General features: G+C 41.5%; 2 protein-coding genes and 1 long non-coding RNA gene across 5 annotated transcripts in view; 2 read left to right on the forward strand and 1 right to left on the reverse strand.

Annotated features, from left to right (window-relative positions):
• The window catches only part of LOC126994189 (short-chain dehydrogenase/reductase family 42E member 1-like), a 131,805-nt gene extending 125,758 nt beyond the window's left edge, over nucleotides 1–6,047 (forward strand). For all 3 annotated transcript variants that reach the window (XM_050853468.1, XM_050853480.1, XM_050853473.1), the window contains 4 exons: nucleotides 991–1,109; nucleotides 3,502–3,696; nucleotides 4,200–4,263; nucleotides 4,790–6,047. In XM_050853468.1, the coding sequence (XP_050709425.1) occupies nucleotides 991–1,109; nucleotides 3,502–3,696; nucleotides 4,200–4,263; nucleotides 4,790–5,605 (1,194 nt within the window). In that variant the 3' untranslated portion in view covers nucleotides 5,606–6,047. The remainder of the gene's footprint in view (nucleotides 1–990; nucleotides 1,110–3,501; nucleotides 3,697–4,199; nucleotides 4,264–4,789) is intronic.
• Nucleotides 6,048–6,248: 201 nt separating this feature from the next.
• On the reverse strand, nucleotides 6,249–11,609 carry LOC126994218 (ATP synthase subunit O, mitochondrial-like). The gene is made up of 6 exons (XM_050853505.1): nucleotides 11,502–11,609; nucleotides 9,424–9,468; nucleotides 9,198–9,308; nucleotides 8,426–8,558; nucleotides 7,327–7,439; nucleotides 6,249–6,748 (listed from the first exon to the last, which is right to left on the reverse strand). The coding sequence occupies exons 1-6, from the start codon at nucleotides 11,523–11,525 to the stop codon at nucleotides 6,548–6,550; spliced, it is 627 nt and encodes a 208-aa protein (XP_050709462.1). The 5' UTR covers nucleotides 11,526–11,609; the 3' UTR covers nucleotides 6,249–6,547.
• A 1,423-nt stretch (nucleotides 11,610–13,032) lies between these two features.
• On the forward strand, nucleotides 13,033–19,082 carry LOC126994255 (uncharacterized). The gene is made up of 5 exons (XR_007748921.1): nucleotides 13,033–13,248; nucleotides 14,221–14,326; nucleotides 15,098–15,279; nucleotides 16,975–17,356; nucleotides 18,878–19,082. It is a non-coding gene; the product is annotated as an uncharacterized LOC126994255 (long non-coding RNA).
• Nucleotides 19,083–27,816: the final 8,734 nt, after the last annotated feature.

Raw genomic sequence — 27,816 nt, forward strand, 5'->3', positions numbered from 1 at the left:
TCTCTCATGTTTGTTTGTTTTGTGTTGCTTGACCTGATTCTTTATTTTTTTTCCTTCTTTCATACCTTGAGTTGTTTTGGGAAGCCCTCATATCTCTCTCTCTCTCTCTCTCTCTCTCTCTCTCTCTCTCTCTCTCTCTCTCTCTCTCTCTGACGTCATTTCCTCATATACGTTTTGGGCGTTCGAAGTGTGTGTGTGTGTGTGTGTGTGTGTGTGTGTGTGTGTGTGTGTGTGTGTGTGTGCCCATGGTTGCGACACGTGTCTTTTTTTTCTTTGCTTCCTTTCTGCTTTTCATGTCTTCCTGTTTTTTTGTTTTCTTCATTTTATTGTTTTCCGTTTTCTTCTTTTATTCATTTTCTTAATTCATGTCCCTTTTCATATTTTTGTTGGTTTCTATCTTTTTATTCCTATCTTCTTTCTTTTTTTCAGCTTTTTCTTCATTATTTTTCGTTTTCCTCCTTCCCTGCTTTCTTTCTTTCTCCTTTTCTTCCTCCTTTTCATCTTTATCTTCATTCTATACATTTTATTCCTTTCTTCCTTTCCTATCTTCTTTAATCTTTCTCTCATTTCTCCTTTTCTTCCTTTCCTTTTTTGTCTCCTTTTCTTTCTTTTTCATCCTTAATTTCTTTCTTCCTTCCCTCCCTTCCTTTCTTTCTTTTCATCTCCTCTTCAATCTTCTTTCTGTTCTTCTACTTGACTAACTTTTCTCTCATTTCTTCCTTCCCTTTTTCATTCGTTCCTTCTTTCTCTCTCCCTTTCATCCTTGGTCTTAATTTTTTCATCTCTATCTTCTTTATCCCTTTCTTCCTCCCTTCCTTTCTTTATTTTCATCTCCTCTTCGGCCTATTCTACCAGTCTACCTTTAAACAATCAACCTTGTAAACTCACCTTTGTATAACTCACACCTTTACCTACACTAATTAGACCCTCCCGGAACACCTGTACACACCTGGGCCTTTAATTACCTCACCTGCGTTAATTACTCCACAGGTACGCGCCCTCGTCCACACCTCCACCTACAACGTCATCTTCGGAGGGGATGAGATAGTGAAGGGGGATGAGACGATGCCCTTCTACCCCATTCACACCCACACCGACTACTACTCTGTGTAAGGGAGTCATTGGTACAGACTAACCTGACCTATCTTATATAAGGAAAGGTTGTGTGTGTGTGTATGTGTGTGTGTGTGTGTGTGTGTGTGTGTGTGTGTGTGTGTGTTGACTATACGTCTTTTTTCCCATTTTTTTTATCATGTTTTCCTGTTTTCTTTCATATTTTCTTCCTTTCATCTTTTGTTTTCTATCTTTTTTTCATCCCTATCTTGTCTTTCTTGATCCTGGTCTTCTTTCTCCTTTTCTCCCTTCCCTCCCTTCTATCTTTTCATTCTTACCTTCTTTCTTTTTCATCCTTTCCTTCTTCTTTCTATCCTATCCTGTCTGACCTAACCTGACCTCACCTGACACCCAAGCTAACTTAACCTGACCTCACCTGACACCCAAGCTAACTTAACCTGACCTCACCTAACACCTAAGTTATTCTAATCGAACCTGACCTGACCTAACCCAATCTAATATCCACTCTAACCTGTTCAGATGCCCAAGCTAACCTGACAACCTGGCCTGACCTAACCTAACCTAATATCCACTGTAACCTCTTCCGATACCCAAGCTAACCTGACCTAACCCAACCTAATATCCACTCTAACCTAGCTGTTCTAATACCCAACCTAATATCCACTCTAACCTAGCTGTTCTGATACCCAAGCTAACCTGACCTAACCTAACCTAATATCCACTCTAACCTCGCTGTTCTAATACCCAAGCTAACCTCACTAACCTAACCTAATATCCACTGTAACCTGTTTTAATACCCAAGCTAACCTGACCCTGACCTAACCTAACCTAATATCCACTCTTACCTGTTCTGATACCCAAGCTAACCTGACCTAACCTAACCTAATATCCACTCTAACCTAGCTGTTCTAATACCCAAGCTAACCTCACCTAACCTAACCTAATATCCACTCTAACCTAGCTGTTCTAATACCCAAGCTAACCTCACCTAACCTAACCTAATATCCACTCTAACCTAGCTGTTCTAATACCCAAGCTAACCTGACTTAACCTGGCCTGACCTGACCTGATACTCAAACTTATTTAATCTGACCCAACCTAATAATCTAGCCTGACCTGATCTAACCTAATTGTTGAAGCTAATCTGGCCTTGTTGACACTGATGAATTTAAAGCAGAAATCAACACCCACCCATTAACTTCCACCCGAAATTGACCTCTCTTTTGGCTATTCTTTATTTTTACTTTTGTGGGAATGGCGAGTAGCGGGCTTTTTTTTTTTGGACTCTTTTTGTTGCCCTTGAGCCGCATCCTTTGATGTTAAAAAAAAAAAAAAAAAGCGGAAAACAATTAAGTCTTTTTCCAAGCAGTAAAGTTGACAAAATAAACCTTTTCCACAAGCAAACTCCTTTTCACGTAACCAAAAACAGGAAAAAAATAATACAAATCACACCTTTGCAATAAAACCAAAAACAGGAAAAAAAATACAAGTCACACCTTTGCAATAACAACCAAAAAACAGGGGAAAAAATAATACAAATCACACCTTTGCAATAACAACCAAAAACAGGGAAAAAAATAATACAAATCACACCTTTGCAATAACAACCAAAAACAGGAAAAAAATAATACAAGTCACACCTTTGCAATAACAACCAAAAGAACAGGGGAAAAAATACAAGTCACACCTTTGCAATAACAACCAAAAAACAGGGAAAAAATAATACAAGTCACACCTTTGCAATAACAACCAAAAAACAGGGAAAAAAATAATACAAGTCACACCTTTGCAATAACAACCAAAAAACAGGGAAAAAATAATACAAATCACACCTTTGCAATAACAACCAAAAACAGGGAAAAAAATATACAAGTCACACCTTTGCAATAACAACCAAAAAACAGGGAAAAAAATAATACAAGTCACACCTTTGCAATAACAACCAAAAAACAGGGAAAAAAATATACAAGTCACACCTTTGCAATAACAACCAAAACCAGGGAAAAAAATATACAAGTCACACCTTTGCAATAACAACCAAAAACAGGGAAAAAATACAAGTCACACCTTTGCAATAACAACCAAAAAACAGGGAAAAAAATACAAGTCACACCTTTGCAATAACAACCAAAAAACAGGGAAAAAAATACAAGTCACACCTTTGCAATAACAACCAAAAACAGGAAAAAAATAATACAAGTCACACCTTTGCAATAACAACCAAAAACAGGAAAAAAATAATACAAGTCACACCTTTGCAATAACAACCAAAAAACAGGGGGAAAAATAATACAAGTCACACCTTTGCAATAACAACCAAAAAACAGGGAAAAAATAATACAAGTCACACCTTTGCAATAACAACCAAAAAACAGGGAAAAAATAATACAAGTCACACCTTTGCAATAACTCCTTTTCCACCTGCAGAACCAAGGCCATCGCAGAGAGACTGGTCCTGATGGCTGATGGGAAGTGTGACCTCCCTGCTACCCCCTCTACTCCTGGACCCCATGCAGCCCCCCAGCCCCGCCTCTGCCCCCTTCGCACCTGTTCCCTGAGGATGAATGGGGTGATGGGCCTGGGGGAGAAGCAACACTCACCCAGGATCATAAGTGCCATGCGGTAAGGGAGATGAGGCTTGGTTTTGTGATTTCTGCTTCTTCTGTTTCTGGTGGTGTTTCTGTTTCTCCTCATTCTTGTCTTCTTGTATTTTTTTCTCTAGTGTTTTTGCTTCTCTTCTCCTTCGTTATTTTGATCTGTCTTCTTTTTCTTCTCATTCTCTTCTTTTTTATCTTTCTGCTTCTTCTTTTTCTCCTCATTCTTCTCTTCTTGTCTTTTTCTTTACTGTTTTTGCTTCTCTTCTCCTTTGTTTTGATTTATCTTTCTTCTTTTTCTTCTCATTCTCTTCTATATTTGCTTCTTCTTTTTCTTCTCATTCTCCTCTATTTTCTCTTCTACATTTGCTTCCCTTCTTTCTTTTTTTTATCTTTCTTCTTTTTCTCCTCAGTCTCCTCTTCTTTCTCTTCTATTTATGCTTCTCTTTTTTTAATTTCTTCTTCTCTTTCTACTTCATGTGTCTGTGTTAAGCTTTGTTCTAACCTTCTTTTCTTCTCTTTCTTCAACAGATCTGGGCTCCTCGTCTTTGCGTTTGGCAGAAGAGACGGCCTAACAGACTTCATTGGGATCCAGGTAAGGCCTATTTCAGTCTTTCTGGCATGTTGGCTCGTCCCTGTAGCATCTTGTATAGGCCTATGTCTGGTATGTTAGCTAGGGTGTTATTAACTCATTTTTGGATGTACTGGGTGTTTTCTTCTTCCTCCTCTTCCTCTTCTTTTTTTACTCATTCTTTTTCTTCTTCATCTTCTTCAACTTCCTCACCATTATCTTATTCTTTGTATTGTTTTCCTTTTTTTTCTCTTCATCTTCATCAACTTCATCTTCCTTCTCTTATTCTTATTTTCCTTCTTTTCTTTTTTCTCTTACTTTTTCTTCTTCAACTTCATCAGTATTATCTTAGTCTTATTTTCCTTCTGTTTTTCTCATTTTTTCTTCATCATCATCAAATTCATCAGCATTACTTTCCTTCTTCTTCATCATCTTCTTGGGTAACTGAGAACCACAGAAAAAGAACTTACTACCCAACTTACTACTAAATCTTATACTTCACTAATGCCTTACTTAGCCACTTACATCGCCACTTACTTACACCACCCAGAATGCCGTACAAGCTCACCTGAAGGCAATGAAGGCACTCTTGAAGGAGCAGAGCCTCAGCACGCAAGACTTTCCGGCAATACCTTCCACATCCGGCAAGATTCTGAGCTGTGAAAAGGAGGAAGGCCCGATCCCTTCTTCAGGAGACTCCAGCCCTTCCTCACTCTCCAAGTCTGACAGGGTGGCTTCAAGTTCTTCAGGAGCATCAGAACCTACTGTAGCTTCTAGGCTGGAAGATGTATCAGCTTGTACAGTAGGATCCAATTCCCTTTCGGTTCTCCCATCAAGAGTTTCCAGCCCTTCTTCAAGCACACCTACAGTAGCTTCAAAGTCCAAAGCTCCAGTGGCATGTACAGAAACATCAAATCCCTCTTCAGGCCCCACAAGAGTAGCTTCCAAGCCTTCAGTATCCGGACAAGCGTTCTTCATCAATGACGCAGCGCCGGTCAGCTACTTTGATTACTTCCAGCCGTTGTTCGAAGGTCTTGGCTACTCCTTCCCTGCTGTCACGCTGCCCCTATACCTCATCCTCGTTGCGGCATACATCCAGGCAGTCATTTACTGTCTAGTGCACAAGTTCTTCCCCTTCTCCCCCTTTGTCACACCTTCCGAGGCCTATAAATCCGTCACCCATTACTGCAGTAGTCGCAAGGCCATGGAGGCGTTTGACTACTCCCCGACGAGACCCAACGACCTCAAGCAGATGGTGGAGTACTACAGGGCCCGGGGATGCACCAACAAGATGAGGTTTGTCTCTCTCATGCCTGTAGCTCTGTGTTTTCTGCTTCCACTTCTGGTTTTTGTTGTTGTGATTTAGCGTGTGTGGTTCTTGTGTGTGTGTGTGTGTGTGTGTGTGTTGATGTTGTTTGCCAGTAGTGTTGTTTGTTTTCCTTCCTGTTATATAGTTTGTCGTTCCTGTGTGTGTGTGTGTTGATGTTTGCCAGTAGTGTTGTTTGTTTTCCTTCCTGTTATATAGTTTGTGGTTCCTGTGTGTGTGTGTGTTGATGTTTGCCAGTAGTGTTGTTTGTTTTTCCTTCTTGTTATATAGTTTGTGGTTCCTGTGTGTGTGTATTGATGTTGTTTGCCAGTAGTGTTGTTTGTTTTTCCTTTTTGTTATCTATTTGTGTAAGTTTGGGTGTAATGCCTGTTGGTGCTAGTAATGTTTAATCTACTAACCTGTAAGTAGCTCTCTATATTTTCCTACCTGTATGTTGTATGTACGCACTCTATTTTCAAAGCATAAATATTTTTACTTTTGACTAACTCTGTTTCACTCCCTTATGTTTTGGACTGTTATGTAAGTGTTCATTTTGGTTCCCTGCATATAGTTGTGAAAGGAATCTCCGCCCCACGACTCTACCATTACCTGTGAGTGTGACCATCATTGTTTTGAGGTGATAAGTCCAGGTGAATATGATGTGGAAACCTTTGGAAGATCAAGGAAGATTCATACAAAGCCCTTCTATAAAGTAATTTCATTATATTCACATATACAATCAGAATTCATGCAAGCACAAATTCTAACAGTGAGGAGGAGGAGGAGGTGATGGTGGTGTTCCCCGAGCCTCATCAGCTCATTTGACTTCCTCCCAAGGCTACTCAAAGGACTTCCAGGAATGATAGAGGATGTTTTGCCATTCATATATGCCACGGAAACACTAACGTACAATACACTTCACCTCGGAGGATTTGAATAGGTAATAATATTAGTTCTGTACAATGTGAAGTCGACCCTCAGCCTGGCAATTGTCAAGCCACCCTAGACAGCCTCCTGGAGCAAAGAAGTGAAGCGGTTGATCTTGGAGGACATGGACATATCGACGTACTTGTCACCAATGGAGACGAGCATTCCGCCGATGATGGTTGGGTCCACCTTGGTTGTGAGCTTGATGACCTGGCCGGACTTGACGAATGCCTTGAGTGTGGCCTCCAGCTCCTTCTGTGTGGCTGCGTCCAAGGGCTGTGTGAGGAGGAGAAGAAAAGGGTTGGGTGATGTATTCCCAGGCTGTGTTATCTTGTGGAAAAGTGGGGAAGGATGATGATGAGGGAGAGAGGTAAAGTGGGTGTTGGAAATGTAGAATGAGAAGGAATGGTTAGGGAGGAAGGAGGAGGAAATCTGGGGGTAAGGAAAGAGAAAATGCTGAGTGTGTTAGTGTATACGTGTGTCCATAAATCTAATCCAGAAGCATCACCCCAACTTATCGAATACTGAGCTTGAAGAACCACAACCTCATGAACCAAATGTGGGTGTAAGCCTTGAAATGTTGAAGAATATGGGCTTTAGAATTACACAAAAGCACCACCCAACTTCTCGAATGCAAGCTAGCAAGAACCACACCCCATATTTTTAACACTAAGGAAGGCAGCTAAAGGGAAAAAAATAAAAATAAATAAATAAAACCTAACAAAAAATCCACTAGACAATACCCTGAACAAAAAAATAAAGAGAGGCCAGAAGAGAGGTCAATTTAAGGTGGAGCCTTGACCCAAAAAAGTCACCGTACAGAACCCCTCACAACCCCTGTCGCTGGACCTTACCTTGGCAGTGATCACCTCGCACACGATCTCGCCGCGCAGGGCCGACATGATGGTTTCAAACGCACCGATGATGCTTTCTACTTTGCCAAGGCGTCCATTTTCGATGAGGGTGGCTGGAAAAATTGGGGGAAATTAACTTGGTTGCCAGAGACTTAACCCGGTAGCAGCGACGGGCCAAATTTGTGGCTTTACCGTGTAGCAGCGACGGGCCAAATTTGTGCCATGATATAAACCCCCAAAATAGCTGATACATAAACTGATCCGAAATGCTTTGATATATATTATGAAATGGTTTGTGTGAGTGATGATTTTTTTCTCATTTTTCTCACTTAGAGGGACCGTTAAGAAACATGATCCCCGCAGCTATCGGGTTAAAAACAGTTTGTGTAGGTGTTAGGGCTGAGGAGAAATTGAAGGGAAATGAACTTAGTTGCCAGAAAGACTGAAGAATAGGTTGTGTAGTGTTATATGTGTGTGGAATTATTGAAGGGAAATGAACTTGGTTGTCAGAAAGACTTAAGAATAGGTTGTTTAGTGTTATATGTGTGTGGAATTACTGAAGGGAAATGAACTTAGTTGCCAGAATTACTGAAGGGAAATGAACTTAGTTGCCAGAACGACTTCAGACTAATTTGTGAAGTGTTATAATGTGTCTGGAATTATTGAAGGGAAATGAACTTGGTTGCCAGAAAGACTTATGACTAATTGTGTAGTGTTATATGTGTGTGGAATTATTGAAGAAAATGAACTTAGTTGCCCGAAAGACCTAAAAAGAACAGTTTGTGAGGAGGATAAAGAAGAGGAAGAAAAATATCAATAAAGGAAAAAGAGCCGCATTCACCCATGAAGAACAAGAAGAAGAAAAAGAAGGAATAATTGAGAAGAAAAAAAGCACAGGCAAGCCAAAGCACTCGCCCATAATAATAAGATAAAAGAGTCGGAAAAACAGGAAAGAAAAAAAGCCCATGAAGTAAGGGAATAATAGGAAAGAAGGAAAAAACGGAGATAAAAAGCCCAGTTGCAGCACTCGCCCATGAAGAAAGGGAATAATAGGAAAGAAGGAAAAAAAGGAGATAAAAAGCCCAGTCGCAGCGCTCACCCATGAAGTTAGCGGTGAGGGGGCTGGCGTTCTTCTTGGCGAGCACGGAGCTGATGCCGTCCTTCTTCAGGTCTTTGCTCAGCAGCGGGTTCAGAATAAACTCCTTCAGCTGAATGTCGTTCTTCATCAGGGTCTGTGACGGGAGTGGAGGGGAAAAATTGATCTCTCTCATAGTTTGAAATTTAAAGGCAATGGTTCCTTTTTAACCCCCTGACTGCGGATTTCCTACAAGAAGACATCACCAAGCTACAGGAGTGGAACAAAAAGTGGTTGCTACAATTCAGTGAAGAAAATATAGTCATGCACCTTGGGAGGGATTATCCAGCACACCAATATGACATGGGAAACACTCCACTATTCACCACAGAGGCAGAGAAAGACCTGGGAGTATATGTTACTAAGCAACGAGTGAAAGCCAAATCTGTGCCAATTGCAGCGGACAGGTTAATGATTATGGTTACTGCCACTCAGAGAAAGGTTACAGGAATACACCAATTATATCCTTCCCCTAAGACTGGGAATACTGTGAGAAATATTATAGGAATTTCACTATAATTTTTTTGCCTCAATATGTTCATACGATATTATTTCTACCTGCTAAAATTGGCTCAGATAGTTATAATTTGACAATTTCAGCTTAAAGTCCCCTCATTAGCAGTCAGAGTTCATGACATGTTTAGATTAAATACAAGATTTATACAAGAAAAAATATACCAGTACTGAGAACCATAGTAAAAAAAAATACTATCACAGGACTCCCTTGCATTCTTACAGTGAATTCCTTGAGGTCCTTGTCAACGGCATCCAAGACCTTCTTCTTGGTGGCGGCCGAGTAGAGGGCAGTGGCATAGCGGCCCTCCATGCCAAAAATTTGGATGGGCGGCTGCAGAACAGAGGTCAAGGTGAGTGTCAAGACATTTCAATATATTTATCTACCTCTTTTATTTGTGTGAATATATCTTTCAGTACTAGTGTTAAGTGCCCACCCCAAAACTCACCTGAACCAACTGCTGACGAGCAGCAGAGGTGGAGAAGGACCTCGCCTGAAATACAGATGGAGAATTAATGAAGAGAATTAACACTAGAAAATTAGCAATAAATTAATATCTTTAGCAGTGACCGTTTCCATTTATTAGCAGTGGGTTAGTTTTATCCACAATAGGTACAGTTTTATCGGCAATGGGTTAGTTAGTTTCCCCGTCCTTCCCTTCCCTTCCCTCCTTCCTCCCGGGGGCTTCATGGTGCAGTGGTTAGCACACTCGGCTCACAACCAAGAGAGCCTGGGTTCGATTCCCGGGGCAGAGTGGAAAAATTTGGGCGGCTTTTCCGATTCCCTGCGCCCTTGTCCACCCAGAAGTGAATGGGTACCAGGTATTAATCGGGGGTTGTGTCATGTCTCCTGGGATCTCTTCCCTTCTCCTATAATTCCTTCCCCTTCTGTCTCTCTTTGGCATATGACCACAGATGTTGCGCTGACTAAACGAAACTTTAATTTTCCCTCCTTCCTCCCTAACCCTTCTCTCATCCTACATTTCCAACACGCACTTAACCTCTCTCCCTCCTCCTCCTCCCCCACTTTTCCTCTTCTTCCCTTCCCTCCTTCCTCCGTAACCCTTCCCTCTCATCCTACATTTCTGACACCCACTTAACCTCTCTCCCTCATCATCATCCTTCCCGACTTTTCCTCTCCTTCCCTTCCCTCCTTCCTCCCTAACCCTTCCCTCTCATCCTACATTTCCGACACCCACCTTACCTCTCTCCCTCATCCTCCTCCTTCCCCACAGGTTATGTACTATTTTATTGTTTATAGCTTACTGTCTGTTAGGGTAGAGAAGGAACAGGAATGAAGATAAATAACACCGTAATATTTGTTGTTTTACCGGCAAAAGGCTGCTCTTCTTAGTGGGTACAGGTCATTATTTCAACATTCAGAAGCACCACTGATAAGGCTAAGGTGAGGTTGTTAGTTTGAATTGCGGTGCATGCATTCAATATTGGTCTGCTCTGCCATCTTATAGTGGGTGTGATTCTGGATATTTACTCATAACTCAAGTGCAGTAATTATGCAACAGAAGAAAACCACTAAATACCAATGATGAGTAGAGAACCACGACCTAGAGCACCAAGTAACCAGAAAACACATGGAAAACACCAGATAAGGGATGAGAAAAAAAAGAAACCACAAAACTCAATTACTGTAATAATGCAACCAAAGAAAACCACAAAATAACAAAGACAACCAAATAATAATGACCTAGAACACTATAAAACTAGAAAACATATAGAAAACACCACAAAATAAGAGACCCTGAGAAACCGAAACCAGCAAGATTGTCCCGTATGATATTATGTAACAGAAGAAAACCACTACCACTAAATACCAATGACGAGTAGAGAACCACGACATAGAATACAAAATAACCAGAAAACACATAAAAAACACACCATAGAAACCGTAAGAAACCCAAACCAGCAAAACTAGAGTCCCTTAATAAAGCAACACAAGAAAACCACAAAATATCAAGGGCAACGAAAGAATCATGACCTAGAACACATATAAACTAGAAAACAATAGAAAAACACACCATAGAAACCGTAAAAAACCCAAACCAGCAAAACTAGAGTCCCTTAATAAAGCAACACAAGAAAACCACAAAATATCAAAGGCAACCCAAAAAATCATGACCTAGAACACATATAAACTAGAAAACAATAGAAAAACACACCATAGAAACCGTAAGAAACCCAAACCAGCAAAACTAGAGTCCCTTAATAAAGCAACACAAGAAAACCACAAAATATCAAGGGCAGCCAAAGAATCATGACCTAGAACACATATAAACTAGAAAACAAGTAAAACCCACACCATAGAAACCATAAGAAACCGAAACCAGTGACCACTTCATCCCATCAGCTGATTCGAAGAACACCGGAATGCCTTATTTAACCACTTTCCCTTATTTCCCAGGCGCCTTAAGTACTATCAAAGCTTCCTTATACACTTAAAAGGAAATAGAGAGGAAAATATGGGTTAAATAGGGCGAAAAAACGGTAAAAATAGGGAAAATAAGCTCACCAGGACAGCAAATCGAGCAGCCATTGTAGAATCTAGAGACCGGACCGGCTGGCTAGTTGGCTGCTATTATTTCGGTTTCTAGTGTTTTATTTGCTTTTTATCTATTTTTGGTGGTTTATTTGGGTTATTTTGATTTTTGGGGATGTTTTGTGTGGTTGAAGTGTTTTTTTAGTGAGTTTTGGGGTAGTGGTGTTAGCGTTCACTATAGTCTTTTTCTGTTTTCTTGTCTTTTTCTCGATTTTTTCTGGGTTTATTTTTGTTTTTGTGGCGATTTTAATTTGTTTCATTTGTTTTATTTGGGGTTATAATTGTTTTGGGGTAAAGTTCTTGGCGTTCATTATGAAATTATAGTTACATTTCCTCATATATTCTCATCTTTCGGTGTTTTTTGAGTTTATATTGGATTTGGTTTCCTTTTTTGGTTTTTTTTATATTTTAGTGGGTTTAATTATAGTTGTATTTTTTTATATAAAGGGAGTTTGGTTCACTTCAGTAGCCCGGTTTCCTAGTTTTCTTCCTTTTCTCCTCCTTTTATTGGGTATTACTCCTTTGAAAATAGAGTAAGATCACATGAATAAAAAACGTATATGAGTTAAGACAAGAGAAGGGAAAAGAAAAGAGAAATGAGAAAATAAAGACCACCAATATCCCAAGACGATCTGAGAAAGCTTCCTATTTTTCCCACTCCTATTACTGGTGAGTCCTTGCTTGAAAATAAAGAGAGGCAATATCAAGCAAACATACACGAACTTAAGATAGCAAGATAAAAGCAAATGAAAGAGAAATAAAAGAGAAAAAAGGAAATAAAGACCACCAATATCCCAAGACAATATGAGAAAGCTTCCTATTTTTCCCTTTTTCTCCTATAATTAGCGATTACTTGCTTGAAAATAAAGAGAGACAATATCAAGCAAACATACACGAACTTAAGATAGCAAGATAAAAGCAAATGAAAGAGAAATAAAAGAGAAATAAGAAAATAAAGACCACCAATATCCCAAGACAATCTGAGAAAGCTTCCTATTTTTCCCTTTTTCTCCTATAATTAGCGATTACTTGCTTGAAAATAAAGAGAGACAATATCAAGTGAATATACACGAACTTAAGATAACAAGATAATAGCAAATGAAAGAGAAATAAAAGAGAAATAAGAAAATAAAACCCACCAATATCCCAAGACAATCTGAGAAAGCTTCCTATTTTTCCCTCTCTCCTATTACTGATGATTCCTTGCTTGAAAATAAAGAGAGACAATATCAAGTAAACATACACGAACTTAAGATAGCAAGATAAAAGCAAATGAAAGAGAAATAAAAGAGAAATAAGAAAATAAAGACCACCAATATCCCAAGACAATCTGAGAAAGCTTCCTATTTTTCCCTCTCTCCTATTACTGGTGAGTCCTTGCTTGAAAATAAAAAGAGGCAATATCAAATAAACATACACGAACTCAAGATAACAAGATAAAAGCAAATGAAAGATAAATAAAAGAGAAATAAGGAAATAAAAGAAGACCAACTCAAGATCAAGACCGTTTCCCTGCACAATCAACATGTATTATTTCCTCTTTATGGCTGAAATACGTATAATAAGAGACACCTAGACCTATTGATGTATACTTTAGAGCACGGAGATAGCTTTGAGACCATGGAAATACACATAGAAAAGAAAAATAAAGAGAAATAAGGAAAGAAAAGACAACCAGTGGCAAGACTCAGACCATTTCCCCGGAGACTCAACATGGCTGGTGAGAATTCTTTCCTCTTTATGGCTGAAATACGTATAATGGGAGGCATTTAGACGTGTTGTTGTTTACCTAAGAGCACGGGGATAGCTTTAAGGTCATGGAAATATAAATGGAGTGGTAGATAGTAAGAGGAAAAGGTTGAAAATGGTGAAATATGACATCTCGCCGGTCACCTGTGTTCTCGGCTCGGTTTACGGGATTGTAATTTTTCGCTTTATTTTCCCATTCTTTGAGCTATTACACTTGTTCCCCTTATTTCCCAGGCGCCTTAAGTACTATCAAAGCTACCTTATACACTTAAAAGGAAATAGAGAGGAAAATATGGGTTAAAATGGCTGAAAAAACGGTAAAAATAGGGAAAATGGGGCTCCCGGGTGGGTACTTAGGGGGCTTCGTGGTGCAGTGGTTAGCACACTCAGCTCACAACCGAGAGAGCCTGGGTTCGATTCCCGGGCGGAGTGGAAAAATTTGGGCGGCTTTTCCGATACCCTACGCCCCTGTCCGCCCAGCAGTGAATGGGTACCAGGTATTAGATATTTACTTTTTGCGCTAATGGTTTATACTACCTACTATTTTAACAGTGATAGGTTACTATTTAACGGTGCTGGAATTTATTGATGATAAGTTCCTATTAAGTGGCATGAAGCTGTTATTTATTGCTTGAGATTGAGTAATTCTGCACCTTCTTCTTCTTCTTCTTCTTTTGACCTGTAACGCTTTGTATCGCTTCTTAGGTCCTCCTCCTCTCGTTCCTCCCTTCTTATTCACACAACTTTCTTTTCAGCGTTATGTAATTTTCTAACCTGAAATAAAGCCACTTATATTCACTTATTCAGACATTTGTGCCCTTTTTTCCCAGCACTGCGCGAGGAACACTTTTGCCAACTTTGCCATTCTTCTTTCCGTTTCCTTTTTGTCTCCATACAGCCCCAACACCGTGCACTGTCATTTACTCTGTGGTTCCGTTTTCAGTGTGGCGAGAGAGGCTTCGTGTGGTCCCGGGAGGAAGCAACTCAACGCCTGATGCAGCACAGTGTTAGTATTGCCTGAGAGGATTTGGACCACCAGCGTGATAATGGTAAGAAACTGTACCTCATGTCTTCTTTTGTAGACCTCTGACTCTTTGTTTTGCTTCTTAGGTCTCCTCACGCTGATCTTCCTTCCTTGATATCCTTTAGTTATTTTCCTTTCTTCATTTCCAGCTTTCAACCAAGAATGTAAAGTTGCCTTATAACCAGGAATGTAAACTTGCCTTATAATTACATTGGCAAGAGATTATATATGATTTTAATGTATTTATGTATTGTTTTTATAAATGTTTCTTCGTTGTTACAAATTAGTCATGCTCAGCTGTGACTAATCTTATATTGCTTGTGTCATTTTGTGTTACTTGATATAATTATGTACAAAGGAAAGAGCAAAATCAAATCCTATGCTCTGGTTGTCTTCATTATTTATTGTAGTTTGCCAGTAAAACGGCCAGTTTCAGCAATGCCCAAACATATTTATGATTCAGCAGCCTTTGTTTGTCTGTATTTCCTCCTGTATGTAATGTAAATGCTTTCAAAAGGGGAGTATCCAGATCTTTGTTTTGCCCTTGAGCTGCCTCCTTTCCTCTAAAAATATAAATGACTTCTTGTAGGTGTTTTGAGGGCAGAGAAACATATCAATGCGAGTTGAATATTTTACTCTTGGCAATTATACAGCGACTGATTCAAGTACAGCATCATGATGTTAACACTAGCACCTGATGGAAAACTTTTCATACTTAACAACCTAATTATCTAAAGGCTCAAAGCTGCACAACAATGACTATCCACTATCCACTACTTCTCACCCTCCATTGCAGCACTACCTGAGAAGACCAGCCTGCCCCTCTCTTTGGACACACATGATGGTTGCAGAGAGGTGGACATGTGGACCCGGGAGAGCATTGACCTCCTCCTGTGGGTCATATTTACCTGCGGATGACTGGCCAGCTTGAGGGGCGGGATATAGCTTGGCGGGACACGCATAATAACACTACATCATGTGAGTTACTTTATATGTTACTTGCAACTTATGAGAGAACCAGTGTTTCAATTGCAGTTTGAACTTAACCTTCACCTAACAACTAGGTATCATGACCAATGCTTATGAAGTAGACACTCAGGAGTTATATTTTGCATTTCTTGATGCAGAAGCCTTGACAAACTGTCACTGGGCTAATAAAACTATCCATAGAAGTAGGTGCACCAGGAATGGAGTGAATACAAGAGTTGTGTATTCACATATGAATACTTCAAATTCAAGTGTATATGAATACAAATTTGAATACATTGAAATGGTTTTAATACAAATACAAATACATCTTGAAAGTATTCATGAATACTGTTCATTGGAAAATACCTTCTTGGCATAACTGGGTATAGCACTGTTCTAAAGTTATGCAACAGTAAAATGAGCTCATGAACCTGTACTATACATTACAATAACACGTCCCCCTAGGAAGATGGAGTTGTAGGGAACAACGGCTGTTATTTCATATAATAAATTTTTAAGTACCGTATATATATGTCAAATTATTCTCAGAATATGAACACTTTTCCCTTGTATTTGGATAAGAATGACAATACTTTGATTTCTGTCAATAATTATTTGAATACGAATTCACCCAAATACGGCATTCAAATGTACCTGAATACGAATACCGAATATGAATACTCCATCTTTGGGTGTAGTCTCTAGAGAAGCCTTATTAACCCGTGGGCTTCGGCTACGGGAAAGCCGAGAAGTGGCCGAGAAACAGTAACATTACACTGCATTTTGAGACTAAGAAAAGAGCATGGAATGTATATCAGAGCACTCCTCTCATGACCATAAAGCCGTTAAAAATATTTACTTATACTCAAACTCCATTCTTTTTGGGTGGTGTTTGTTACAAAATAAAGTCTTGTGACACGTGGCATCTAGCCGAGAGTCGCTTGTTGTCTACTTAAGAGAATTTGACAAGTGATTACTGTATTGATAGCTAACTCAGTCTGCCATGACCTTACAGCACCACCTCAAGATCACTCACCCACCACAATGACCCAGGGCATGCATGGTGGGTTGCTCTATGCCACCACCGCCTAAAATTAGCTCGAATTAGGCGTTTTGAGCCGAGCCCCAAACAGGGTCTGCCGTTTCAGTGGACCGACTTGCGGGAGCCCAAAAATGGGTCCGCCGACGCTGCCGGGTAAAATGTGTATGTGTAGGCCCTGAAATACTTTACATTATAATTTGTAGGTATTGTAGGTTGGTGGGTCGGTGGGGTCCATGGGGAGGCAGGAGGGTAGGTGGAAATTGATCTCGGTGCTGGCCTCACTTTCTTTACTCTTTATGTTGGAGCAGGGTTTGGTGAGCTTTTGTTTCTGTTTTTTCATGCCCCTGAGCTGTTTCCATTGGTGTATAAAAATAGAAGTAATATAAGGTCGGTATTTGCAGACGCTTCTGACACTCGCATCAACTATTTGTTAAGGCCAAACTGGAGATTAATCAGGTTCTAACGAGTGTTGTTTCACATTCATCACACAGAAGAATTATCAAACCAACACTAGGGGCATAAAACTACCCCTGAAAAGGCTCAGTACTCCTAGAAAGCCTTAGTAAATGTGTGTGTGCCATGGTATCAAAATGCTTAATATCCCCCTTAGTTTCATTTAGTGCCTTACTCAATTAGATTCTCACTTCTCTCATGCCTTGCAGATCCTCACCGTGACCTCCTTGGCAGCTGTGAGTGTTTGGGTCAGCACGGGAGCCACCAGTCAGCAGGGCGGCAGATAAGGAGCATATGAAGGCCCTCGCCCCTCACCGTGACCTCCTTGGCAGCTGTAAGCACGGGAGCCATCTGTCAGCAGGGCGGCAGATAAGGAGCATATGAAGGCCCTCGCCCCTCACCGTGACCTCCTTGGCAGCTGTAAGCACGGGAGCCATCTGTCAGCAGGGCGGCAGATAAGGAGCATATGAAGGCCCTCGCCCCTCACCGTGACCTCCTTGGCAGCTGTAAGCACGGGAGCCATCTGTCAGCAGGGCGGCAGATAAGGAGCATATGAAGGCCCTCGCCACAGAACGCACCTCTCATTAACAGGTTGGCAGGTGTTTCTTGAGTTGCAGTATGTGTTGTCTTAGGCGAGGTTCCCACCATGGCGATTTGACGGGAATTCCTGCTGTTTTATGGCTTTTCTGATGAATTTAACCCTTTCGTCTGTGCTCTGAGGTCATAAGGTGGTTGGATATTATGAGATAAATGCTTTCTTTGGGTCACAGGCAGAGACTTGGCCTAGAAAACGAGATAGTGGAAACCTCGCCTTACCTGGTTATTTGTATTGCTTAATGAACCTCCTTCTCTCCTCACCCCTTTGTTAATGGTAGAATGGGTACATCTCCAGCTATTTCTCCCTGGGTGTAGAGTAAATAAGGATGTTAAAAGTAGTAGTAGTAGTAGTATAGAGTAAATGGTGTTGAGTGTTAGATATGTTCCTATTGTGTACTCGAGTGTCTGTTGCCAAGTGTTAACCCAGTAGCTGTGGGGATCATGTTTCATAATGGTCCCTCCAAGCAAGAAAAATGAGAAACCATTTCATAATATATATCAAATCATTTGTGATCAGATTATGTATCATCTATTTTTGGGGATTTATATCATGGCACAAATTTGGCCCGTCGTTGCTACTGGGTTAAGTCAGTGTTGATATGTATGTTCCGCCCACCCAGTCAAGTTTTCTCAGCTCAGAGCTGTGGGGATTGTTTTCAGAACCTTGTCTCTGTCTCAGGGTTGGCTGGAGGTGGATAGTACAGGTGTGGTCCGTTTCTTCGTTTCTTCTCAGAAGAAATTGGCGTTGGGCACGCCTCCAAAACTGTGGCAATCTTTGCATTCCTTTCTTTCTGTTGATGAAATACCTGTATTACCTAGTGAACAGCCACTGACAAGGTTCTTACCCATGGCCCTACATTGGGCTGTACGTATATCGTATATACATTTTGTCAGCTGACAGATAAAACTATATAAAGTCATATGAATATGAAATGCAAATACAATATCCTGTACTGTTTCTCAATGTACTCTTTTGCCCTTAGCTTTGTTGTATATCAGTTCCCTCCTAGTAGAAAGTATTGCAACAATTACAGAGTAGTGGGCGGAACACCATTTATTTTGAGGTGGAACGGACCACAGCTCTCTGTCTCCAGTATTCTAGAAAATAGTAGAAATGCACATCATAGGTCAATAGATGCACACTTTAGAGCTATAAGGGCCTATTATTGTAAGGCCATGAATGTGTGTTATTGACTTTGGATAAGCATTTGTAGGTTTATGAATTATAAGATGCATTCATCAGCTTATGAATTCATGTTTGATACATTTGTGAGCCCATAAATGCTGATCCAAAGTCAATAATATATATTTATAGCCTTATAATATAGGCCCTTATAGGTCCAAAGTTTGCATTATTATGCCATAAAAGGGCCTAAAAACTGTACCAAGTTAAAACTACCTAAAAGAGGCTCCGGAGAAAGACCGGAAGTATAGTGTTTAAAATCAAACAACAAGAGTGTCCGAGACATTTTATTGAGGCAATAAGGAACATCTGTAACATATAGCTTCTTTCAGGTGTGGAGCTGGAGTCTGTCGTCCCGCTCCCGTGTCACAGCGCTCAAAGCAGCAGCTTCCACTTCCTGGATGGTTGCGTCCTGGCACCCTGCTGTGGGACAAGCCAGCCGCCAGTGACCCGTCGGGTACAACCTGTGAAACAGAAGAACAGCTGAGGAGCAACTTTGAATGCTTGGAGGACAATAAATAAAAATGTAAGGGACACTGTGACTAGTTTCTTAAACCACAGAGGCTGGCAGTGTCTCTCTCCGGAGACTCTTTGAGGTTTGATGGACTTAATTTTGATAACAGCAGTTATATTAAATAAGATAGCCTTACAAACATGAGAAGAGATGAATCAAAAAAGTCTACCAGATTATAACCAAACAAAAATAAAAGGGAGGGGGAATGTAAGGAAAAATGGTACAAAGTGGTGTGATGCGAAATAAATACATTCCACTCATTAAACAAAATAAGAACTTAAGACAATGGAGGACACTTAATGAATTCACAAATCAAATAAATAATAATGATAGTTCAAGAAAGGAATGAAAACCCTGAACCAGTATTTCTAAATAAAGGGAAGAAAGAAGAGCAGGAGGAAGGAGGAGGAAGAGAGGCCAGAAAAGAAGAGGGAGGAAGGGGAAATAGAACAGAGGAAAGAAAAGGAGGAGGGGAGGAGAACACGAGGAAGGAGAAGAAAAAAAATGGAAGAGGAGGAGGAAGAATGTGAATTGCAAAAAAAAGAAAAATAAGGAAACTCTACTTAAACATTCATACATACATTTATTCTCCTTCATTAACATCACAAACCAAAAATGACCAATTAGAAAACTACTTAAAATAAACTTGCATAACATCACACCCACCTACACACACACACACCTGTCTCCACTCAGCCCACAAAGATCGAGAGAACTTTTAATATTAACCAGAATCTCATAAATGCCATCCAATTAACTATGCAAATCCAGAGGCGGCCAGAAATAGCAGCTTGGTAGTGATTTTAATATTACCAAAAATTCAAATCATAAAAGGGAAGCGGTTTAGGTAAATTAGCCCTGTTAGGTAAATAGGTAAATTGTACATTGGGGCAGAGTGGTTAGGAAAGGGGGAAGGACAGAAAGGTTGGTGTGTGTTTGTGTACAAAGGAAAATGTTGGATATGGAGTAAAGTGGAAGAGAGAGAGAGAGGACTGGAGGAGGAGGAGGAGGAAGAGAAGGTAGGTGAGGAAGAGGAGGAGGAGGAGGAGGTGAAGGAAGACAAGGAAGATGATCACAAGGAGGAGGAAGATGAGGAAGAAGAGGAAGGTGAGTAAGAGAAGAAAAAGGAGGAGGAGGAGGAAGAAGAAGAGATGAAGGAAGGTGATGTATAAAAAATGTGAAGGAAGTTGACCATGAGGAGGAGGAGGAGAAGGAAGGCGAGGAAGAGAAGAAAAAGGAGGAAGAGGAAGATGGAGGTGAAGGAAGATGATCAAGAGGAGGAGGAGGAGGTGTGCTAAGGGTGGAGAGAAGATGTCAGGTGTGTGAAGATGATTAACCTGCTAACTCATCCACAGACTCAGACAAACTCGATTCCTCGTTTTCCTTAGACACAACAACCACATCACACTTCAGTCACATCACACCGAGCCACATCCTCACCACATACCATACAAGTCATTAAAACCACATCATGCATTTCAAACCACATCTCACATCCTCAGAGCCACATCACAACCCCTTCCATGACCACACACTCGCCAAATCATCTCTCTCACCCACCTACCCATCCCCTCAAACCCTTGCCGCACTTAAACCACGTAAATACACACTAACATCCTTATTGTAATGCTCAAATATACTTCCATTGTTAACTAGCTCTCAAGATCTCCTCCCTTTTACCCTTTCCTTGCTATCCTACCAAGTAATATAGTTGTCTAAGTCGCTATAGTTCATCGTTATATGTTAGTTCAAAGGCGATAAAAAGAACCGTAAGAAACTATAAACTTATCTTAATCTCGATATGTCTTCAATTTGACTTCCTCCTGGTCCTTTCGTCCTTGAGGTATCTTCGAAGTGAAATCTTGAACTGAAGCCTGATATCGTAATGACCTCGATCTCCTCTTCTTCGTCTTCTTCAGTTCGATTCGCTCCTGGCCCTTTCGCCCTTGAGGTATCTTGAACTGAAGCTTGATATCGTAGTGACCTCGATCTCCTCTTCTTCGTCCTTCAATTCGACTCGCTCCTGGTCCTTACGCCCTTGAGGTATCTTCGAAGGGATATCTCGAACTGAAGCTTGATCTCGTAGTGACCTCGATCTCCTCTTCTTCGTCCTTCAATTCGACTCGCTCCTGGTCCTTTCTTCCTTGAGGTATCTTCGAAGTGAAATCTTGAACTGAATCTTGATATCGAGTGACCTTGATCTCCTTCCTCCTCTTTGTCTTTCACTCCCTGCAAAGTTATGTTACTGGTTATTATTAGACCGTGCAGTTAGGACAGTAAAGTTTGTTCTATGTTAGTTATCAATTAAAAAAACGGTTGTGTGTGTTATGTATTCGTATGTTAGTATAAAAAATAAGTTGAGGTTTCTTAGTGGGTCAAATGGCTTTGAACACTCCTATCTATATCAAACTTGTAGCATAGGGAGGGAGGGAGGGCATGTAGGGGTTGGGGGTATGTGGGGTTGGGGGTATGTGGGGTTGGGGGTATGTGGGGTTGGGGGTATGTGGGGCTGGGGGTATATGGGGTTGGGTGGGGAAGGATGTGGAATGGGAGACAGAAATGGGGAGGGAAGAGAAAGAAATGGAGAGGGAAGAGACACAGAAAGGGAGAAGCGGAAAAAAGTTGAAATAAGAATGGGAAGAGAAAAAAAAGGACAAATAAGAGAAAAGGGGAAGGAAGAAAGAAGAGGCGAAAAGAGAAAAGGGGAAGGAAGAGAAAGAATAAGGAGAAAGAAAAAGGGAGAGGAAAAAGGAGATAAATGAAGATGAAAGGAGAAATGTGAAAAAGGGAATGAAGAATGAATAAAAGAATAGGAAGGAGAGAGAGAGAGAGAGAGAGAGAGAGAGAGAGAAAGGAAAATAAAAAAAAACACAAAGGGAAGGAAAGAAAATAAGAAAAAAATATATTCCTAATAATCATAAGGAGAGTTAAAAAGAATCCAACTCCATCAGATTACGATTCAGACTAACGATACCAGGTAATGAAGCCACAGGGAGTCAGATCTTGCTCTTAAAGCGATTCAATCCTATTAATGAGGGTTTCGAGTCACCGGGGGCGCCAGAAACAGGTTAAAAGGATATGCTTAAAGACGTGCTGCCAATATTTAGACGCCCTGATGGAGATAAAAGGGATTCGAACTGGTATATGAGGCGTTACAGTGATCATATTTGAGTTGAGTTACGATCCGCTATTCTTCTTTCTTTTTCTTCCTTTCCTCTCTTATTTCTCTTTTTTTCCTCGTCCTTTTCCTTTCCCCATCCGCCACTCCTCTTTTTCTTTCTTCTTTTCCTCTCTTATTTCTTTTTTCCTCCTCCTTTTCCTCTCTCCATTCGCTATTCCTCTTTTTCTTCTTTTCCTCTCTTATTTCTCTTTTTTTCCTCCTCCTTTTCCTTTCTCCATTCGCCATTCCTCTTTTTCTTTCTTCTTTTCCTCTCTTATTTCTTTTTTCCTCCTCCTTTTCCTCTCTCCATCCGCTATTCCTCTTTCTTTTTCTTCCTTTCCTCTCTTATTTCTCTTTTTTTTCCTCCTCCTTTTCCTTTCTCCATCCGCCATTCCTTTTTTTCTTTCTTCTTTTCCTCTTATTTCTTTTTTCCTCCTCCTTTTCCTCTCCATCCGCTATTCCTTTTTCTTTTTCTTCCTTTCCTCTCTTATTTCTCTTTTTTTCCTCCTCCTTTTCCTTTCTCCATCCGCCAATCCTCTTTCTCTTTCTTCTTTTCCTCTCTTATTTCTCTTTTTTTCCTCCTCCTTTTCCTTTCCCCATCCGCTATTCCTTTTTCTTTTTCTTCCTTTCCTCTCTTATCTCTTTTTTTTTCCTCCTCCTTTTCCTTTCTCCATTCGCCATTCCTCTTTCTCTTTCTTCTTTTCCTCTCTTATTTCTCTTTTTTTCCTCCTCCTTTTCCTCTCTCCATCCGCTATTCCTCTTTCTTTTTCTTCCTTTCCTCTCTTATTTCTCTTTTTTTCCTCCTCCTTTTCCTCTCTCCATCCGCTATTCCTCTTTCTTTTTCTTCCTTTCCTCTCTTATTTCTCTTTTTTTCCTCCTCCTTTTCCTTTCTCCATCCGCCATTCCTCTTTCTCTTTCTTCTTTTCCTCTCTTATTTCTTTTTTCCTCCTCCTTTTCCTCTCTCCATCCGTCATTCCTCTTTTTCTTCCTTTCCTCTCATTTCTTTTTTTCCTCCTCCTTTTCCATTCTCCATCCGCCATTCCTCTTTCTTCTTTTCCTCTCTCATTTCTCTTTTTTCCTCCTCCTTTTCCTTTCCCCATCCGTCATTCCCCTTTCTCTTTCTTCCTTTCCTCTTATTTCTTTTTTCCTCCTCCTTTTCCTCTCTCCATCCGCTATTCCTCTTTCTTTTTCTTCCTTTCCTCTTATTTCTCTTTTTTTCCTCCTCCTTTTCCTTTCCCCATCCGCCAATTCTCTTTTTCTTCTTTTCCTCTTATTTCTTTTTTTTCCTCCTCCATTTCCTCTCTTTTCTCTCTCCATCCGTCATTCCTCTTTTTCTTCCTTTCCTCTCTTATTTCTCTTCTTTTCTTCTCCTTTCTCTCTCCATCCGCCATTTCTTTCTTTCTTCCTTTCCTCTCTTATTTCTCTTTTTTCCTCCTCCTTTTCCTTTCTTTTCTCTCTGCATCCGTCATTCCTCTCTCTTCTTTTCCTCTCATTTCTCTTTTCTCTCTCCATCCTCCATTTCTTTCTCTTTCTTCCTTTCCTTTCATTTCTCTCCTTTCCTCCTCCTTTTCCTCTTTTCTCTCCCCATCCGTCATTCCTCTTTCTTCCTTTCCTCTTTCATTTCTCTTCTTTCCTCTACCTTTTCCTCTCTCCGTCCGTCATTCCCTTTCCTCTCTCATTTCTCTTCTTTCCTTCTCCTTTTCCTCTCTTCCCTCTCCATCTCCTTTCTCTCCCTCCTTTTTCTACATTTCTTTCCGATTTCTCTTATCTTTTCTCCTCTTCTTCCTCTCTTTTCTCTCCCCTCTTTCATCTCTATCCCCTTTCTCTTTCTCCTCTGTTCCTTCTCTTTCTCAAATTTATCTTTTTTCTTCTTTTTCCGCTTTTCTCTCCCCCTCTTCCCTCTACATCCCTTTTCTCTTCTTCCTCTTTCTTCCTTCTCTCTAGTTTCCCTTCTTTTTTCCTCTTCTCCTTTTCTTTGTCTCTTTCCTCTCCATTTCTCTTCCCTCCCCATTTCTTTCTTTCATTCCTCTTTCTCTTCTCCTTCCTCCCCCATTTCTCTCCTTTTTCCTCTTCTTCTCTTTGTCTCTTCCATCTCCATTTCTCTTTTTCTCCCTCTTTTCTTTCTCTTCCCTCCCTTTTTCTTCCTCTCTACCTCCGTTTCTTCTCTCGTCACTCCTTTATCTTTCTCTTTCTCTCCCCTCTTTTCATTCTCCCTCGTTGTTTCCAATTCTTTCATCCCCCTTTTATCATTTCCTCTCCCTTTCCTTTCCCTCTTTCTTCCATACACCCTTACCCTATTCTCCCTTCTCTTTGCTGTTTCCTCCTCTCCCTTTTCTACTCTTCCTCCTTTTCTTCTTTATCTTTCCTCCTTTTCCCTCTTCCTCGTTTTCCTTCTTATACCTCCATTTTCCTCCCTCTCTCCCTCCCCACTTTCCTTACGTTTTCTCCCTCTTCCTCTCTTTGCTTCTTATACCTCTCTTCCTCTTTTTCCTTCTGCCTCTTTCTCTCCTCTCCTCCTTGCCCTTCCCTTTCTACCCCACACTCTCTTCCATTCCTCTCCCCCCCTCCTTTAACCCCCCTTCCACATTCTCACTAAACAGGTCATGATCTCGAAATAAGTCGTAATGGGTGGAGAAGGGGGGGGAAGGGGGTTGTAATTAGGGGAGTAGATGATGGGGTGGTTAAATCGTGGTATGGAGAGTAGGGATAGGGGGAAGGGTGGGGAGAGGAGAGGTAGAGGGAGGGATGTATTTAAGGGGGGTGGTGATGGGGTGTTTAATCGTTGAAACAAGGGGATGGGGAGGAGGAAGGGGATGGGGGGTAGGAGGAGGAAGGGGAGGTAGTTAGGGGGAAATAAGGAGTGGGGTGGTTAAATCATTGAAACGAGGAGATAGGGGAAGGGGAGAGAATGGGAAGGAGGGTGATGGAGGAAAAAAAGGGGAAAGAGGAAGGAACGATAAGATAGGGAGGGGAGGGAGGAAAAAAATGAGGTAGGAATGAAGGAAGGAAAGGGAGATGGGAAGGGGAGGGAGGAAAAAATAGGAAACAGGAATAGAGGAAGGAAGGAAAGAAAATAGGGAGGAGAGGGAGGAAAAAAAGGAAACAGGAATAAAGAAAGAAAAAAAATGAGATAGGAATAGGAGGAAAGGGAGAAGACAGGGGAGGAAAGGGAGAAGACAGGGGAGGAAAGGGAGAAGACAGGGGAGGAAAGGGAGAAGACAGGGGAGGAAAGGGAGAAGACAGGGGAGGAAAGGGAGAAGACAGGGGAGGAAAGGGAAGACAGGGAGGAAAGGGAAGACAGGGAGGGAAGACAGGGGAGGAAAGGGAAGACAGGGGAGGAAGGGAGAAGACAGGGGAGGAAAGGGAGAAGACAGGGGAGGAAAGGGAGAAGACAGGGAGGAAAGGGAGAAGACAGGGGAGGAAAGGGAGAAGACAGGGGAGGAAAGGGAGAAGACAGGGGAGGAAAGGGAGAAGACAGGGGAGGAAAGGGAGAAGACAGGGGAGGAAAGGGAGAAGACAGGGGAGGAAAGGGAGAAGACAGGGGAGGAAAGGGAGAAGACAGGGGAGGAAAGGAAGACAGGGGAGGAAAGGGAGAAGACAGGGGAGGAAAGGGAGAAGACAGGGAGGAAAGGGAAGACAGGGGAGGAAAGGGAGAAGACAGGGAGGAAAGGGAGAAGACAGGGGAGGAAAGGGGAGAAGACAGGGAGGAAAGGGAGAAGACAGGGGAGGAAAGGGAGAAGACAGGGGTGGAAAGGGATAAGACTGGGGAGGAAAGGGAGAAGATAGGGGAGGAAAGGGAGAAGATAGGGGAGGAAAGGGAGGAAGAGTGGGGAGACTGAGATTAAGGGAGGAAAGAGAGGGTGAGGAAAAAGGAGGAGGAAAAAACTAAGAATGGGAGAATGGGAAGAGGAGGAAATGAAAGGGTAGGGAGAAAGAGCAATATTGAGATGGAGGGGAGGGATGGAGGGGAGAATGGAAGGGGAGGAAAGTAAAAAATGACAGCTCTCCATACTACAAGTTTAAAGATCATTACCTCATACATAACGCCTATTAGCTTTTCTTCAATTACACTTAAAAGATCATTCATTTCAAAACAATAAATAGAAACTAGCGAAGTACAGTCTGAATCCATTAAATAATTCGTAGAGGAGAGGGAGGGATAGGAAGGAGAGAGGGAGGAGAGGAAAGGAAGGGAGGGGTTGTTATGAGGGAGATGGAAGGGGAGGGGAGAAGGGGTGGTGGTTGTGTAGTTACTCGTAGTTATAATAAGGGAGGGGAAGGAGGAGAGGAAGAAGGGAGGGAAGGGAAGGGGAGGAGAAGAGGGAAGAGAAGGGAAGGGAAGGAGAGGAAGAGGAAGGGGAGGGAAGGGGGTGAGGAGAGGAAGAGGGTGGGGAGGGAATGGGAGGAGGAAGAGGAAATGAAGGGGGAGGAGAGGAAGAGGAAGAGGGAAGGGAAGGGGGGGGTGAGGAGAGGAAGAGGGAAGGGACGGGGGGGGTGAGGAGAGGAAGAGGAAGGAAGGAGAGGAAAGGGGGGAATGGGAGGAGAGGAAGAGGGAAGGGAAGGGAAGGAGAGGAAGAGGGAAGGGGTGGGAAGGAGAGGAAGAGGGAAGGGAAGGGAAGGAGAGGAAGAGGGAAGGGAAGGGAAGGAGAGGAAGAGGGAAGGGAAGGGAAGGAGAGGAAGAGGGAAGGGAAGGGAAGGAGAGGAAGAGGGAAGGGAAGGGAAGGAGAGGAAGAGGGAAGGGAAGGAGAGGAAGAGGGAAGGGGTGGGAATGGGAGGAGAGGAAAGGAGGGAGGGGAGGGAGTGGGGTAGAGATGACAGCTTTCCATTACCAAACAATTAAAACTCCTCCCATACTTTCGTCTTTCTGCTCACAAACTTTTCCTTATTTGGTTCCCGCTGGAGTTGTGGTTCAAGGTCACTGGGTTGAATTCACAGGTAAGACAGCGATGCAGGTAGATCAGCGAAACAGGTAATTACACACACCTTAATTGTTTGTTACACTGCTCACCTGCCCTTCCTAACTACCTGTCTATCCTTCCTACCTAATTTTTTTTACAGCAAAGGAAACGGTTCAAGGACAAAAAATAAAAATGGACAAAAAAACAACCCTGCTAATCTCTGCTCCCATAAAAATTAAGGAATTGCAAAGAACAGTCAATTTCGGGAAGAGTTAGATTAAAAAAGTAAGATTAGGTTGTTAGATTAGGCAAGGTCATTTAGGTTAGGTTAATAAAATACGCAGGCCTCCAACTTTTACATAGGCCGCCGGTAAGGTATAGGTTATTTATGGTTAGGTTAGTTTGATTACGATAGGTTGTTAGGGTAGGTAAGGTCATTTAAATTAGGTTAATAAAATATGTAGGCCTCCGCAAATATACATAGGCCGCAGGTAAGGTTCTAACTATCTACCTTGCATAACTACCTACACACCTGTCCCTACCTTTAAGTATTCAACAACCACTCAAGGTCACTGGGTATATAATTAACAGGTAGGTAAGCGAAACAGGTAAGTACACCAACACTTTAATACCTTGTTACACTACCTACCTGATCTTCCTACCTACCTATATATTTACAAGTTCAATTCACAGGTTAGC

The sequence above is a fragment of the Eriocheir sinensis genome, chromosome 7, assembly GCF_024679095.1.
Source record: "Eriocheir sinensis breed Jianghai 21 chromosome 7, ASM2467909v1, whole genome shotgun sequence".
NCBI classification, from domain to species: Eukaryota; Metazoa; Arthropoda; class Malacostraca; order Decapoda; family Varunidae; genus Eriocheir; species Eriocheir sinensis.

Coding starts and splice junctions, on each gene's coding strand:
- LOC126994218 (XM_050853505.1), bottom strand. CDS start 11,525: ATGGCTGCTCGATTTGCTGTCCTG. Junction 9,309..9,423: donor CTCGTCAGCAGTTGGTTCAG/GTGAGTTTTGGG, acceptor TCTGTTCTGCAG/CCGCCCATCCAAATTTTTGG. Junction 8,559..9,197: donor AGGACCTCAAGGAATTCACT/GTAAGAATGCAA, acceptor CTCCCGTCACAG/ACCCTGATGAAGAACGACAT.